This window comes from Nematolebias whitei, chromosome 15 (genome assembly GCF_014905685.2).
Source record: "Nematolebias whitei isolate Nwh7 chromosome 15, NemWhi1, whole genome shotgun sequence".
NCBI lineage: Eukaryota > Metazoa > Chordata > Actinopteri > Cyprinodontiformes > Rivulidae > Nematolebias > Nematolebias whitei.
The window spans coordinates 25,251,751-25,269,953 of NC_056512.1; the positions used below are offsets into that span (position 1 = coordinate 25,251,751).

At 40.8% G+C, this 18,203-nt stretch overlaps 1 protein-coding gene across 1 annotated transcript in view; it reads right to left on the bottom strand.

Moving 5' to 3' along the window:
* Nucleotides 1-5,968: 5,968 nt before the first annotated feature.
* The window catches only part of grin2aa (glutamate receptor, ionotropic, N-methyl D-aspartate 2A, a), a 268,565-nt gene continuing 256,330 nt past the window's right edge, over nt 5,969-18,203 (bottom strand). Inside the window, exons 13-15 of the mRNA XM_037688511.1 lie at nt 15,327-15,565; nt 7,271-7,933; nt 5,969-7,207 (exon numbers count right to left, since the gene is read on the bottom strand). Of these exons, the coding sequence (XP_037544439.1) occupies nt 5,969-7,207; nt 7,271-7,933; nt 15,327-15,565 (2,141 nt within the window). The remainder of the gene's footprint in view (nt 7,208-7,270; nt 7,934-15,326; nt 15,566-18,203) is intronic.

The window sequence follows — 18,203 nt, forward strand, 5'->3', positions numbered from 1 at the left end:
TTAGGATGCATGAGAGAAGTAGAGAGCTACATCTGTAACATTTTAGCTAGTGCGTCTGTAGTGCACGCTACGGCTTGATGCTACGTTAGTGCTGGCAGTTTTTGACAGGGTTGGGGCTGTTGGTCAGGCTACTCTAAAAGAGTTATTGAATCAAGTGTTTATTTATAAATGGGGACCGTAGAGGTGTATTCCAACTACAGGGCGATCATGCTCTTAACGCCTCCCTGGTAAGGTCTATTCAGGGGTTCTGGAGAGGAGTGTCCATCAGATAGTTGAACCTCAGATTCAGGAGGAGAAATGTGATTTTTGTCCTGGTCATGGAACACTGGACCAGCTTTACACCTTCAGCAGGGTCCTGGAGGGTGTGTGGGAGTTTGCCCAACCAGTCTACATGCGCTTTGTGGACTTGGAGAAGGCCTTCGACCACATCCCTTGGAGAACCCTGTGGTGGGTACTCCGGGAGTATGGGGTACCAGGCCCTTTGATACAGGCTGTTAAGTCCCTGTATAACCAGAGTCAGAGCTTGGTTCACATTGCCGGCAGTAAGTCCAACTCATTCCTGGTGAGAGTTGGACATAATTTTTAGGTGCAGCCAAGGTGTTGAGGGTATCTGTTTTGATGGCCTTAGTATCGTGTCTGCTTTTTGCAGATGATGTGGTCCTATTGGCTTAATCAGGCCGTGATCTACAGCTTTCACTGGAGCGTTTCACAGCTGAGTGTGACACGGCCAGGATGAGGATCAGTTCCTCCAAATCCAAGGCCATGGTCTTGAGCTGGAAAAGGGTAGAGTGCCCTCTCTAGGTTGGGGAGGAGGTCCTGCCCCAAGTTTAGCAGTTTAAGTATCTCAGGGTATTCTTCACAAATGAGGGAAAAACGGAGCGAGAGATCGACAGGCGAATAGGTGCAGCATCAGCAGTGAAGCAGGAGTTGTATTGGTCTCTCATGGTGAAGAGAGAGCTTTGTCAAAAGGCGAAGTTCTCAACTTAATGATCAATCTACGTTCCTACCCTCATCTATGGTCATGAGCTTTGGGTTGTGACCAAAAGAACGAGATCATGGATACAAGCAGCCAAAAGGAGTTTTCTCTGCATGGTGTCTGAGCTCTCCCTTAGAGATAGGGTAAGAAGCTTGATCATCTGGGAGGGACTCAGAGTACAGCCTCTGCTTCTCCACGTCAAGAGGAGTCAGTTCAGGTTGCTCAGGCATCTGGTTAGGATGCCTCCTGGACGCCTCCCTGGTGAGGTGTTCCAGACACTTCCCACCAGGAGGAGACCCAGAGGAAAACCCAGGACACGCTTGAGGGCCTATGTTTCTCGGCTGGCCAGGGAACGCCTTGGGATTCCCCGGAGGAGCTGGCCCAAGTGGCTGGGGAGAGGGAAGTCTGGGCCTCCCTACTTAAGCTGCTACCCCTGACCCAACCCCGGATAAGCGGAAGAAAATGGATGGATGGTGTTTATTTATGTAAATAAATGCAGATGTTTAACTGCCTGTTAAAATACACCAGAATGCAGGAAATGGCATCTACTTTATTCAAAAATGTCTGGGGGAAGAACCCCAGTCACCCTCACCAGTGTGCACCACACATTACAAAAGCTTCTGATGCCAATGGCTGAAAGTCATCCCCAACATATACTTTGAGGGCTATACTTTGGATGAAATATTTATTTTAATGTTCAACTATAAATACAGGCATAAAAAACTCGTATGTGTCCTCTAGCAAAAACAGCTCACGTACCACTGGATGGATCTTGAAACTATCAAGAAGTTCTTTCCTGATGGATAAACTTTTCAAGCTAGTCTAATTTAAATTAACCACAAGTTGTCTGTAAAAGCTAATGCAAACATTGTTATAACTCAGTCAATTCTATGTGATGCAATGTGGTAGTAGCTGGATGTATTTTACAAGACAGACTCAGTACTATAATGAATTGTGAGACTGCACACAGTGTTATTTTCAATGTTTGACCAAATGAATATAACTCTGTCATCTGTCAATATTAAGTGATCTTAGGTTTAAACACCTGTTTGAAAGACCAATAATTTCTTGATGAAAAACTTTCTTGTTCCATCACAGTCACCTGTTCCTCAGTCCCGATGCAAACATTCAAGATTTAGCTGAAAATAAATGGACCAAGTATCAGCGGGCACATTCTCTCATTTCCACTCCAATAATCTGTTATTAAAGGCAAAGCAAACCTGTTGTGACAGAACAGCGCGAGATGACAGAGAGCCTTGTGAATGGTGAAATTTTATTCTAGTCGCTCTACAGAGAGAAAAAGAAAGAAATAGAAAGATAGAGAGATAAACAGTGCCACTGTACAGAAGAGCTCTTGTGAAATTCACACAAAAAATATTGTTTTCACTCTTTATAACTCTCCCATGATGATGTAATCCAGTATGAATTTACAAGCGATTTTTACAGGTGTTTTTTCTAAATATATTCAAAATAGTTCCTTAAAAGTCCTTTGAGGAAGTATCAGTTCTTTTTATTATTATTTTTTCATTTTATTTTTTTTAAAAAAGCTCTTTTCTTACAGCAAATAATAAAGAAAGAGGTCTTGATTCTTTGGAGGGATAGCAGACTCAAAGTAGAGGGTTGCTTTTTCTTCTTCTTCTTTAGAGCTGAAGTCCTGACTACACATGAAGGAGAGGGAAGCAGAGCTGGTGATACAGTATTTCTCACCTGCCATTGGAGGAAGAGCACAGATGTCTCTTCATACTGAACCAAGCCTGACCCCCTGACCTGCCACGCTTTTGGTGCCCAACATTGCTTGATAACCAGCCGGCCAGTAAAGAAGTTGTATGGGGGGAGGTCAGGTCCTTTGCTTCTTCCCCCAAAACAGCAGCAGCATCTTCATTGTGTTGAACACAGATATATATATATATTTTTTTTAAATCCTCTCAAATATGTATATACTCACACCTGGTTACAACGCATAAGTGATTATAACATCATAACCAATATAAAAATACAAAAACAACAAAAGGAAACATAAAAAACAAACTTGTTACATTTGGGGTTGCATGCCATCACCTCATTATTTATCATTAAATGTAATTAAAATACATTTTTGTCATTATAAAGAGCAGGGTTGTCATCACAAGGGTGTATTCGAACGTAAAACAGCATCAGTTTACAGGACAGTTCTGTAAAAATGGAACAAAATGAACAAAACAGTTGTGAGTCCATGAAACAAAAATGATGCCGTTTGATATTTTCCATGTGCATATTGTTCACTCTTCAGCTTATGCAGGCAGCGTGTGGAAATAAATATAATAGTATCAATAATAAATGTGTAGATAAGATGCAACCAAAAAGAGCAAACATAGTTCTTAAGTCAACATTGGGTAAGCTGATTGGAAGCAAGAACAGGATAACTGTGGTGTTTCAAGAAGTACAAAAGCAGTGATATGACAGTGATTGCTAAAAATGCTAACGATCAAGCTTAAGCTGAAACACTGTAGCTAATGCAACCAACTGCCATTAAAAACAATGGAGAAGAGAGACATTCCCATTTGTGTAATCCACATGAGGGTAGTGTTGCAGATTCTGGATGTTTATTCAACACCCTTTATTCTGTCAAGGGTGCTCAGTTTGGCAAGAAATAGAGCTGCACACAATACAAACCCATGCTGAGAAAAGCAACATTTAACCCTCCACCCCTTCCTTTTCTTTCTTTACATGGGTTGCATGAGCTCTGGCACAGAGCGGATCTGGAAGACCTTGGACTGGTACAGTAAACATCAGGAGAGAAATTTCATTCTGCTTTTGGCCGCTTGACATTGTGTGTCTGCTTATTTTATTTTTAACATTATAATTTTTATTTTTGTAAAAAAAATAGCCTTGCGGCACATCATGTTCTGTTGCTACCGCTCCCCTAAAACACACAGAATCATCCTGAGGTATTATACTAGATATAATTTGGCTTTGTGAATCCAATCAAGCAAGCAAATCACGCCAGTAACTATAGTTTTGTTACCCCTTTATGAGTGTGCAATTTACACATTTTCATGCTACGAAAAAGTCTTTTTTGGGAACACAAGCGGTAAATGAAATCGTATGCATGTACGCCTTTTCTGTTGAGCAAAAGAAATAGCAAAAGAAAGAAACAAATAAAACACAGACAATCAGACTATGAACTAAATGTCCTGGTTAAAATTTCAAGCTTACCCAAGTTTTCCCATGCAAAACCAACTACCTGGTCCTTACAGATGGATATGCAATTAATAAATACAAAATATTGGAGCGTCCTTTGTTGCATTCAATTTGACCTGAATAACCTAACCCACAACACCCACCCTCCACCCATAAAAAAGCTAAATAAGAGGTAAATAGGAGATCCATCTTAAGTTGTGTTCACAACTTTAGGAGTTGTGGTTGACTCCAAATAAACAAACAGTAGATAATACATTTTTCTAAACATTTGAACCAACTAAACAAGTTTTACCTGTGCCTAAACTCGAAGAAATAAAGTATACTAGTTCTGTACACACTGCTGATGTGTCATGTTGATGGACAAAAATGAGGAAATAAAAAGAACTGTCAGTGGTTTTTTTTTTAAATATATAAATAATTACCCTGTTTCTCAGTGGCATGAACATCATAAAACAAAATCACATCTCAGTTGAGGCGCCAACAGACAAAGATGTCATCTCATTTTTCTCTCCCTTAATTTTTATGTCATCTTTACCTTCTTCTTTACCGCCCTTTGCTTGCTTAGCCACACTGTGACACAATTTATGGATCAAAATTTTAATTATATAAATATTCATCGACCACATCTGGCAAGACACAGCCCCTTTAAAAAAAATACAGTAAATGTGTCTTGACAGTGTATTTGTATATATTTTCTTTTCCCTGATATAAAAAAATCAGTACATGCAAAATGATCAGCTGCTTTTGATGGTATTTTTAAGTAAGCTATGCTTCTTTCAAAAGTAAATGTAGGGAAGAGGTTTTAAAACTAATGACTACTGCGTTACAAAATAAGCAAACACTAAAATCTTACATAGAGGGATCCAGATGCCAGAATCCCTTATAGTCATATATTTCAGTAGAATATAAAAAGTAATGCTTTGCAATTATCTTTCTATGTGCAGAGCCTTAAATGAAATGCCCATTGACTGCCTCAGGTTTTCCTGCATGTCTATTTCATTTTCTACATGTCACTTTGTCAGTCTGTTTTCCTTAAGTCTGTAAACAGTATTTATTGATATATTATTTTTATCTTCCCATTACTGTGGTGTCATTAGCTTGACTTTAACATAATATTTATTGGCTCATCTGGTCTGTCATTTCTCTATTCACCCTATGGCTCTTCTACTATTTCCTTCTTTACTGCCAAATGCCTTAGTAGCCATATATGACTATAAGGAGCAGACCAATGGACTAGCTCAGTGTGACATCAGTGTCCTCCTGGGATAACATTTTGTCTGCCTTGCCCATCTGGTCTCTCTGTCAGGTTTGATCTCCTCAACTGTGAGGTCCAAGCATAATGGTGGAGGTGGCAAAGGGTAGAAGGAGTGTTGGTGGATATAGAAGCTAGCACTTTTTCTACTTCTAATTCCCCTGCCATGTAATTACTGCCACCCTCACCTACCTTTCTGTAAATTTCCAGCCAATATTGACAATCCACTCTAAGAAATGGGACTACTCTATGTGTCCCTTTTTAAAACCTAGGGATTCAATGATCCCCCTTCTATTTACCCTTGGATAACTTGTGGCAGAATGCTGGCTAATAGCCAACTCATTGGTACATGGGTGTGCATGGACAGAGATAATCATCTCATCTGTAAAGAGAATGGTAGTAATTATGTTAGACCCAAATGGGTACAAGTTTTTTTGAAAAGGCTGAAGAGAAGAAAAATGTTGTCTGGCAATGGCATCCCATAGTAGATAACATAGTTGATAAATTATAATACAAACCCAGAGAGGAGTAAGAAGGAGAGAACACATTTCTTACATCAACTAAACATCTGACTCCAGACTGGGGATTTTCTTATACACCCGTCTATTGCTAAACTGGGCTGAGTTTAGGACACCCCGTGAGGCTGGGTATGCACTAGTCTTATTGGCTGAGTAAGGCATCACATGCTCTTTATTGTACATGTCATTAGCTATCCGCCCATCCCTTGAACAGTATGAAGAGCTGGATTTACCGGAAGAGCGGAGATTGTTCGCATCATTACGTGTTTTGATCGGAGCTGCTCCTACAGCCACCACAGGAGAACCTACCGCCAACTGTTTGTAAATGTCAGAAGAGCTACGCCCATGGACCAGTCTGCTGCTGGTATCATCCCTCAACGAATGGCTAAGAAAAGGGTTTTCTGAGCCATGTGCTGGGTACAGGGACTTGCTCCTTTTGCTTTCCTCCAGGTTGTGGTTAAACAGCATTGATTTAGATCCAGTGCCAAAAAGTTTGCCAGAGTAGGGACGCATGCCAAAAAGGTTCGCATAGTGCGAGTCAGATGCAGAGTCCAAGAAGCGATCCTTCTCTTTGAGACTGACACTACGTGCTGGCCGACCCATGTCAAGATCCTTGGGCTTTTCAAGCATGATGTTGTCGAATGAGTGCTGACGACTCAACCTCAAGCGGTTTCTCTTTTGAACATGTGGTCCATCTGTCTGAGGCCAATACAGACCAAACATTTCATCTGACTGCTGCTCTGGATGGTGCATGGTGGGACTGATCAAGGAGTCAGCAAGAAGCTGGTCCTCACTAATGTCATACAGATTGGCTGTGTGGAGGCATGCCTCACACCGATTATATGGGGAACGAGTCCCAGATGCCGTGGCAGATCCAGTGGAGCCATATGATCCTGCTGGTGGGTAGCTAGCTGTCACTTTGGACAAGCAGGAACGACAATGTGTCTGTTTATAGCGATCAATAGTTTCATGAGGGGACAGGGAAAGATTTTTCTCTTTCAAGTTGTAGTGTTTAGAGTAAGCTGAATCTGACAGAAGATCTGAGTCCGGGTGATGCAAAGGTGAAGAGTTCAGATGAATGATGGGCTGTTCACACTTCCTGTAGTTATCACTGTGATCCGAGTAAATTTCAGGATAATCCACATCATCTGCAGCAAGAGTGTGACTTTCACGGAAGTGAATGGGATCTGAATGAAGACTTAGCTCTCTGTCTGAGTCAATAGTGTAGATTTTCTCCCCTACTCCTCCTCCCCTCCCACTTTGGTTGGTTCCACCACTGACCTGCTTAGTTTTCAAGTAGGACAGCTCTACTTCACTGCAATCCCTTGGGTATTTTGACGTCACAGATCTTTTTTTTAAGTTGTCCTTGGGTTTCAGGTGCTTGTTGTTTTCTGGGTCCTTGTAGGAAGCTGCTCTGCTTGAACAGTCAGAGATGTCAGAGTGGGCTGTGTCCTCGGGAAGGTAGCGCTGGGTTTTCATTGATATTCTTGGGTCTGGCATTAGCATATCAGGCATTGGAGGAGGACCAGGGGGCATAGAGCGAAGAGTGTCTCCTGATTTCTTCCACAACGTCCGCAGTGGTTTGGCATTGGTCTGGACTGTGTCAGGACTCACAGATACCTCCACTGTATTTGGATTGGCATCATTTAACGTCAAAGGGTGCTGCCCCCCTTGAAAAATGTAGTTGTTTAAGTGGTCTTTGTGACGATTGGCAAGATAAGATTGAAGATCACCAGTGTCCCCATATATCATATCTTTGGGAGCATAGCTTCTGTTGTCAGTGTATATGAAGTTGCCCTTCTCTGCCATCATGTCCATGATCATGGGGCCAGCTGAGTGCATAAATTCTCGTTTAGGTGAATTCAAGTGAGAGCCGCCCAGGTTAGACATATTTGTCATCTGCTTGGCAGACTTAATGAGCTTAAGCATTTTGTCCTGAGGGCTGAAATCAAGATCAGTCTTTTTCTTCATGTCAATGTGAACTCCATGGATGCAGCTCCAGATTCCCTATATGACGCACATGAATGAACGAAGACAAAAGGTTATGAAAGGAAAATATTTAAAAATGGGATATATAAAAGGAAAAATGAATCATGAATGATAAACAAAAATGGGAGAAAAGCAAAGAGACAGAAAGCATTATTAGACTCTTGCTTTAGCAATACATATCTGTGCATAATAGGTTCCATTAAAATTAATTAAACTGGCAGGGACACAGCAAATCATAGCAATGTGTAACATTTATTAAATGGGAAAAAAAAAATATTTTGTTAGTAATGCAGTTGCTCTGTTTACAAAAATCAGTTTCACTGAAGTTCATATTAAATGGACATCAACTTTATTGTTTAAGTAAAAAATAAAAAAAAAAACTCTGGAAAAAAAGACCTCTACAAAAAAAAAAAAAAAAAAACACTTTTACAAGACTTTTTCCAAAGTTCAGTTTGGATAAATCAGTGTCAAGATTTGTGATTGTGTTGTTCAGTTTCCTACCTACTTAACATGGGAACAATGATAAATGTGGATATTTTGGGTCACTGCATTTTTAAATGGTTTGACTTGAGGAACTCAGAAGTGTTTGACTTTTGGGGGAAACAATTGTTGTTGTTGTTCTTCTTTCAGATTTTCCCTCTTCAGGGGTCACCACAGCGAGTCATCCTCCTCCACCTCACTCTGTCCTCTGCATCCTCTGTCCTCACTCCAACTACCTTCATGTCCTCTCTAACTGCATCCATATATCTCCTCTTTGGCCTTCCTTTGTGTCTTTTTCCTGGTAGCTGCATTTCTAACATCCTTCTACCAATAGACCCACGGTCCCTCCTCTTGACATGTCCAAACCATCTCAGTCTGGCCTCCCTAACTTTATCTCCCAGTTGTTCAACCTGTGCTGTACCTCTGATGATTTCATTCCTAATCTTATCCAGCCTTGTCACTCCTAAGGAGAACCTTAGCATCTTCATTTCTGCCACTTCCAGTTCTTTCTCCTGTCTTTTTGTCAATGTCACTGTCTCCAGACCATACAATATAGCTGGTCTCACCACTGTCTTGTAAGCGTTTCCTTTGACCTTTGCTGATACCTTTTTTGTCACAAATCACTCCTGAAACTTTTCTCCATCCACTCCATCCTGCCTGGGCTCTCTTTTTCACTTCCTTACCACATTTCCCATTTTCCTGGACAATGGACCCCAATTACTTGAAGTCCTACACGTTTGTGACCTTTGCTCCTTGTAGCCTCACTGTTCCACTGGCCTCCCTCTCATCCACACACATGTACTCTGTCTTACTATGGCTGACTTTCATTCCTCTTCTTTCAAGTGCATACCCCCACGTCTCCAAGTTCTCTTCCACCTGATCCCTGTTCTCACCACAGATCACAATGTCATCTTTAAACATCATCATCCATGGGGATTCTTGTCTGACCTCATCTGTTAGTAGGTCCATCACCAGAGCAAACAAGAAGGGGCTCAGAGCCGATCCTTGATGCAATCCCACCTCCACCTTGAAGCAATCCGTCACTCCTACAGCACATCTCACCACTGTCCTGCTGTCCTCATACATGTCCTGTACCAGTCTAACATACTTTTCTGCCACTCCAGATTTCCTCATGCAATACCACACCTCCTCCCTCGGCACTCTGTCATATGCTTTTTCTAAATCCACAGAGACACAATAGAGTTCTTTCTGACCCTCTCTGTGCTTCTCCATCAGCATTCTCAAAGCAAATATGGTATATGTGGTGCTCTTTCTTGGCATGAAACCATACTGCTGCTCACAGATAGTCCCCTCTAGTTTAAATCTTGCTTCCACAACTCTCTCCCAGATCTTCATCGTGTGGCTCATCAACTTAATTCCCCTGTAGTTGCTACAACTCTGTACATCACCCTTGTTCTTAAAAATGGGCACCAGCACACTTCTTCTCCATTCCTGAAGCATTTTCTCACCATAAAATATGCCATTGAATATTTGAGTCAAAAACCTGACTGCCATCTCTCCAAGACATTTCCAGACCTCCACTGGCATGTCATCAGGTCCTTCTGCCTTCCACTTCTTCATTCTTTTCAGAGCTTTCTGGACTTCACCCTCATTAATCTTTCCCACTTCCTGGTCCACAGTTTATATGACCTCTACTCTTCTTTATCTTTCATTCTCTTCATTCATTAGCTCCTCAAAGTACTCATTCCATCTTCCTGTCACACTCTCCTCACTTGTTAGAACATTACCATTCCTATCTTTAATAAGCCTAACCTGCTGCACATCCTTTCCAGCTTGATCCCTCTGTCTTGCCAATTGGTACAAGTCCTTCTCGCACTCTTTAGTGTCCAGTCTCCCATACAACTCATCATACGCACTCTGCTTTGCCTTAGCTATTTCCCTCTTTGCTCTACATCCCATCTCCTTATATTCCTGTCTCCTCTCTTCAGTCCTCTCACTGTCATATTTCTTCTTGGCTAATCATTTTCTTTGAATGGCATCCTGCACTTCACTATTCCACCACCAGGTTTCTTTATCATCCATTCTCTGTTCAGATGACACACCAAGTACCTTCCTACCTGTCTCTCTAATTACTGTTGCTGTAGAAGCCCAGTCACTTGGAAGATCTTTCTTACTACCCAAAGCCTTTAACAGTTCCTCTCTGAATTTCTCACAACTTTCTTCCTTCTATAGCTTCCACCATTTGGTCTTATTCTCTGATTTTACTCTTTTTCTTTTTTTCACAACAACAGTCATTCTACACACAACCATCCAATGCTGTCTGGTCATGCTCTCCCCTGCCACAACCTTACAGTCTCCAATCTCCCTCAGGTTTCCTCTTCTACACAGAATGTAGTCGACCTGCGTACTCCTTCCTCCACTCTTATAGGTCACTCTATGTTTCTCCCTTTTTTGGAAATAGATATTGACTACAGCCATTTCCATTCTCTTGGCAACATCCATCACCATCTGTCCTTCCTGCTTTCTTTCCTTAACACCAAACCTACCCATCATTTCCTCATCCCCTCTGTTTCCTTCACCAACATGTCCATTCAGGTCTGCTCCGATCATCATTCTCTCCTCCCTGGGAATACGCTCTATCACTTCATCCAGATCTTTCCTAAATGTATCTTTCTCCTCCTCATCACATCCAACCTGTGGAGCATAACCACTGACGATGTTTAGCATCAGACCTTCTACTTCTACCTTCAGGCACATCACACTATCTGACACTCTCTTCACCTCTACTACTTTCTTTGCCAATTTCTCCTTCAGGACCACCCCTACTCCATTTTTCTTTCTATCCACACCATGATAAAACAGTTTGAACCCTGCTCCAATGCTGCAAGCTTTGCTGCCCTTCCACTTGGCCTCTTGGACACATAAAACATCTACCTTTCTTCTCTGCATCATGTCAGCCAGCTCTCTACCTTTGCCTGTCATTGTCCCCACATTTAGAGTTGCCACCCTCAGTCCTACATTCTTCACTTTCCTCTTCTCCCTCTGTCTCCTGACACGTTTCCCTCCTCGTGGTCTTCAACTAACAGTAGCACAATTTCCGCCGGCACCCTGTTTGTCAACAGCACCGGTGGCGTTCGTTGTTAACCTGGGCCTTGACCGATCCGGTATGGTTTCGCTTTGATGAACTCGCATTATGGTTTTGGCAAAAGTGTTTTACATCGGATGCCATTCTTGACACAACCCTCACCATTTACCCGGGCTTGGACCGGCACAAGAGCTACACTGACTTGTGCTCCCTAGTGGCTGGTTTGGGGGAACCAATTGTCCCCCCCCCCCCCCCAGAAATACAAACCGGATTCCAAAAAAGTTGGGACACTAAACAAATTGTGAATAAAAATAGAATGCAATGATGTGGAGGCGCCAACATCTAATATTTTATTCAGAATAGAACACAAATCCCAGATCAAAATTTAAACTGAGAGAATGTATAATTTTAAGGAAAAAATCTGTTGTTTCCAAATTTCATGGCGTCAACAAATCCCAAAAAAGTTGGGACAAGTCCATTTTTACCACTGTGTGGCATCCCCCCTTCTTCTTACAACACTCAACAGACGTCTAGGGACAGAGGAGACCAGTTTCTCATGTTTAGAAATAGGAATGCTCTCCCATTCATGTCTAATACAGGCCTCTAACTGTTCAATCGTCTTGGGCCTTCTTTGTCGTGCCTTCCTCTTTATGATGCGCCAAATGTTCTCTATAGGTGAAAGATCTGGACTGCAGGCTGATCATTTCAGTACCCGGATCCTTCTCCTACGTAGCCATGATGTTGTGATTGTTGCAGAATGTGGTCTGGCATTATCGTGTTGAAAAATGCAGGGTCTTCCCTGAAAGAGATGACATTTAGATGGGAGCATATGTTGTTCTAGAACCTGAACATAGTTCTCTTCATTAATGGTGCCTTTCCAGACATGCAAGCTGCCCATGCCACAAGCACTCGTGCAACCCCATACCATCAGTGATGCAGGCTTCTGAACGGAGCGTTGATAACAACTTGGGCTATCCTTGTCCTCTCTGGTCCGGATGACATTGCGTCCCAGTGTTCCATAAAGAACTTCAAATTGTGACTCATCTGACCACAGAACAGTCTTCCATTTTGCCACACTCCATTTTAAATGACCCCTGGCCCAGTGCAAACGTCTGAGCTTGTGGAGCTTGCTTAGAAATGGCTTCCTCTTTGCACTGTAGAGTTTCAGTTGGCAACGGCGGATGGCACTGTGGATTGTGTTCACTGACAATGCTTTCTGGAAGTATTCCTGAGCCCATTCTGTTATTTCCTTGACAGTGGCGTTCCTTTTTGAGGTGCAGTGACGTTTAAGGGCCTGGAGATCATGAGCATCCAGTAGAGTTTTACGGCCTTGACCCTTACGCACAGCGATTGTTCCAGATTCTCTGAATCTTTTGATGATGTTATGCACGGTTGATGATGATAACTTAAAAGTCTTTGCTATTTTACGCTGGGTAACACCATTCTGGTATTGTTGCACTATCTGCGCAACAATGGTGGAATTGGTGATCCTCTTACCAGCTTGGCTTCTGAGAGACACTGACACTCTGAGAAGCTCTTTTTTATACCCAATCATGTTGTCAATTGACCTAATTAGTGTTAATTGGTCTTCCAGCTGTTCGTTATATGCTTAATTTCCTTTTTCCAGCCACTTATTGCTACTTGTCCCAACTTTTTTGGGATTTGTTGACACTGTGAAATCTTGAATCAACATATTTTTCCTTTAAAATGTTACATTTACTCAGATTAAACTTTTGACCTGTCATCTATTTATATTACGAATAAAATATTGATATTTGCCATCTCCACATCATTGCATTCAGTTTTTATTCACAATTTGTTTAGTGTCCCAACTTTTTTGGAATCCGGTTTGTACATCTGAGGTCTTTATCCACTTCACAGATAATTTGATTTATTTTTTTGACAACTCATGTTTTACTTTCCCACCACAGTTCACTGAGCCTCTTTTGAAACTGTTTGGAGTCCCCTATGGGGAGGCCTCCTTTGCATAAATAGAGCTTTCCGTCTGCTTGAAACTTGTTATGGAGGCTTGCCCTTCTTTTTGGTGTCTTCACAGCAGTTTATGAAAATCATCTATTTTTCTTAAAAAAAAAAAAGTCACTCTTACTTTAAAATAGGAAACAAAAAAAAAACCCAATAAAATAATGAAACCTTCTCTAGATGTACATTAAATGTACATTAAATGTTCAAAATGATGCAAGTGTGCAGTAATAAGGACACCCGGATCAGACAGGGTGATTGTGTGAACATAACACCAGTTTTGGAAAACTTGCTTTGAAAACATTGATAAATAGCTGGACATATGAGCATGCATTTTTTTTTTATAAAGTTTCAAAAACTTTACAAATTTTAGTAAAATAAAGCTAGAGTGAAACCTGGAATTTATTGAGCTATTATTTAACAAATAAATTACATGCGTTGTTGCAAATGACCATAATGTGATCTCAATGTCTATTGCTTTCACGTGCAAAGAAAGAAAACCGAAGAACCACTTTATATAAATTATTGGTCTGAAAAAGTATTTTGAATTAGAAACAACCGTGTGTGATTAAGTCAGAATAAACAATGGTCTTTAAATTAAGGGAATTTTTTTAAGTTAATTTCAATTCAAATGTAGTAAACACTTTAAAACTACAAAAGACACAGAATTGGTCTAAGTTTTCTGCATCAGCATTGTTTTACAGCCAAAATACTAAAGTGGCACACATAAATAATGTGATGTAACGCAATGAAACAGATCTTCTTGCACCTCCACTGTTTTTATAATACTGATGCATTTACAGCTAAAGATGTAAACTGTGGAAAAAAGTAAAGGCAAAAAATCCTGCTGGATGTGTGTTTCATTTTATCTAAACTGTATGAACGCCAAGTGTGAAAAATCCTTTAAAGGTTATAGCCATGAACAAATGATAAAATCATAAGACAAATTTAAGAATTATCTATTAAACACTATCAGATAATTTGCTAAAAAGCTTAACCAATAAAGTGTAGGGAACCAACCTAATAATTCATTCATCAATGTGACTGTTTGACAGTTCACTAATGCATGCTGAAAGATAATTAGCATCATTAGAATATCAATCTGTAAACATGTTTAGCACATTTTATTTTGAACCTCAGGAATAGTCTTAATTTTTTTTTATGTGATTCTCTACAATCATTTAATAAACACAGACTCTTTGATTTGCCCTGTATAAAGAAACCCTGACTTGACTTATACTTTGTAAGTTTCTCTTTCCCCACTCCCTTCTTTTGTTAACTTCTGCAAATAAAGTTTCATTGCTTCAAAAATAGTGCTGAGACACTGCAGTGCTCTTAGAGATGCATGTCCACGTCTTCTGTTCTCACAGTGAGAAAGAATGCTGACCTTTTAGCACAATGTGAAAGGATAAATTGATTAAGTGTGGGTTGTTGCTGTTTCGTCCAAAAACATGCCGCAATTAGGGTCTATTTTTGTCGATATTCAGGACTGCATTGTGATTACCCAACCATGCTCCCACTGCCTCCATTCTCATCCTTGCCTATCATCCTCCTTTATGAAGCCCTCCCTCTTTCCCCTTATTTTTAAGTCAGTGTCTTAGTTTAGCAGTCTCTCCATGTGTGTGAGAATACTTGCTCGCCTGTCTTATTCATCTGATAGAAAACAGAGCAGTAACAGGCCTGTTTGACCCAGATAGAGCAGCATTATCCTCTAGTATTGCTGCAGAGCTTCACTGCACTATTTTGCCTTAATAATGACCACCTCTGGCTAACACATCCCTTCAGGCACGTTTGCATGCTTACACCTTTAAATCTTTTCTGTGAGCATTAAGGTGTGCTCTGGATTTTAAAAATAACATTTTTGTTCATACAAATATGTGCTGCACACAAACAGGAATTCCTTACCCTGCTGATGCTGAAAAGAAGTCCAGGCCTGCCAGAGCAGACCCCCGTGAAGCAATATCTGAGCCTCCAGTAGAAGAGATGCTCTGAGACAAAGGTGATAAGTGAAAGCCCCATGGCTGTGGCAAGCATGTAGAAGACCCCCGCCATGTTGTCCACATCCAGCTGACTTGACATAACTTCATTTTTCTCATTGTGGCAAATTCCTGTCAGCCACTGAGCTTCCAGTTCCTCCATTTCACCTAAAAGTCAAAATCACAAGACATATCCAAACCTTAAACACACTTAAATTTATTTTTGGGCATTCAGTTGCATCAAAATGTAGCTATGTGTGTTAAAAGATATTCCCTGCATGTACAGTATTACCTATTAAACCTATTACCTATTATTACTGGAGTCAGCCTCCCCACCATCAAATACATCTATACCTTCAGATGCAAAAAGAGGGCCATCTGCATCATGAAGGACCCCACTCACCCAGCACACACACTTTTTGCCCCGCTCCCCTCAGGATGGAGGTTAAGGGACATTAAATGTAGAACCATTAGACTGAGGAACAGTTTCTACCCTGAGGCTGTTGGACTCATGAATCTCTAACCAGAATAATCACTCAGAAAAATCACATCATGTTGCTGCTGATCTGTTTCATGTTGCTGCTGATCTGTTTTATGTTGCTGCTGATCTGTTTTATGTTGCTGTGTTCATTTGTACTCGTGCTGCTTTTCGGCATATTGTTTTTTTTATTCTATTAGTGCTTAGCATATTTTTAGTTCATGTTTTTCTTAGTTCATATCTTGCAAACCTTTTTCTTTTTACATTTTGTTGTTGGATGTAACTGGGACTCTGTGTACACTATTTCATTCCACCACATGTAGCACATGTGGTGCGAATGACAAATAAAGAAACTGTGACTCTCTGATTCTGACCGCCACATGTTTCTGTACAAGGTTGTTACTATGATTTTGTCATGGCCGTGGTCATAAGCAATGCATAAAGCTAGCATAGCAAGACTTTTGGCTAGCATAAATATAGTATGCTGCCACCATGATGAAAATCACTATGACCACACAGAGGTTTTATCAATACTCATGGACCTATCACTCTATCATGCATAATCGAGAGAATAATAGGAGCTTGAGGACCTTGCCAAGAACTTGCAAAGACCATCCACATACTTGCTGATTTTTTAAAATCATAATGAAAAGGGTCTAGGACATGTTTTTACAGCATAAACATCCATCCATCCATCCATCCATTATTTTTACCCGCTTGTTCCATTTTGGGTCACGGGGGTCACTGGTGCCCATGTCCAGCAATCACTGTGCGAGGGGTGGGGTACACCCTGGACGGGTCGCAAGTCCATCACAGGGCCACATAGAGACAAAAGAGACAAACAACCATTCACTCTCTCACTCACACCTAGGGACAATTTAGAGTTACCAATCAGCCTAACATGCATGTTTTTGATCTGTGGGAGGAAACCGGAGTACCCGCAAAAAACCCACGCATGCACAGAGAGAACATGCAAACTCCACCCAGAAAGGCCCCTGGACCGGGGTTTGAACCAGGGACCTACTCGCTGAGAGGCAGCAGCTATGCCCGTTGTGCCACCTTGCTGCCCCAGCATAAACAGATATTTTAAATTAAACAATTCTAAATAAAAACTTAATTAAAATTGCTCCATGTCTCAAATTTGTTATTTTGATTTTATCAACTTGTTCTCATTTTAAACGCATTCTGCTTAAAAATATACTTCAAATGTATATTTATTAATATCACTTTTATTTTTTATAGTTATGTTTGAATATCGCCAGTTACTTGTCTTAATATCTCCTCTATGTAGCCAAAAGTGTTGGCAAAGAGTGGTAAAAAGCAATGAAGACTTATCTCATTCCTCACTCCGTGCCCCCTTCCTTCTGTCTCCCCTCCCACTTTGGCTTTTTCTGTGACATTTGGCATGTGGCTAATCCAATCTGTGTCATTCAGGGCTTGATAACTAAGGCTGCTAGTGGGGAAAGACAAATACCATGGTGGCGCTTAGCTTGATGTCTTTGGGTGCAAAATTTATAAGACATCATTAACCCTTCAGAACAACTGAAGAGCATTTGTCTCTTGTAACATTTTGGAATTCACAAAAGAACGTTGCCAAAGGACATGTTTTAATCACGCCAAGTCATACTCGGTAAAAAGATGAATTGTGTGTTAATAACAAGTATTAACTACCATTCTTTTCCTGTTAAATTAAGTGAATCTGAAGAAAAGCAGCTAGTACCTGCTTTACTGTTGCCAGATCCTCAGCATGAAATGGGGCTGAAATTTACTTTTCATTCTCTTAAAATAATTGTTCATGTATTTTAAATTAGGTTTCTGGTGAGAAGTTTATAACAATGAACATCTTATCTGCTGTAGATAACTTTTTAACAACTAAACTTTGGCACTTTTACATTACAATAGTTTTTCAGCAGAAATATGATATAACATACAGTAGTCCCTTGCTACTCCACGGTACGTTTTTCCCGGACTTGCTACTTCGCAGTTTTTCAAAGTAAGATTGGATATGACATACAACTGATTGATTAATGGATGAGCTGCATGATCAGCATGTAATTGTTATATTAAATGGATTATTTTAAATTATTTAGCACCTGCTACACCTGTGTGCAGCCCACCTCTGCAGGAGAAGCTCTTTCCTGCAGCAGGTCATATCTCCACTCTGCAGCAGAGAAGTGGGCGTGGCCGAGAGTGCTGGCAGAGAGCAGCCGGTGGCAGAGAGCAGCTGGTGGCAGAGAGCAGCTGGTGGCAGAGAGCTAATTTCATGGCATGCTGTGCTCCTTTAGAGTGTTTAGAGTTTAGAAACATTATTTAGAATATTGCAAGAGT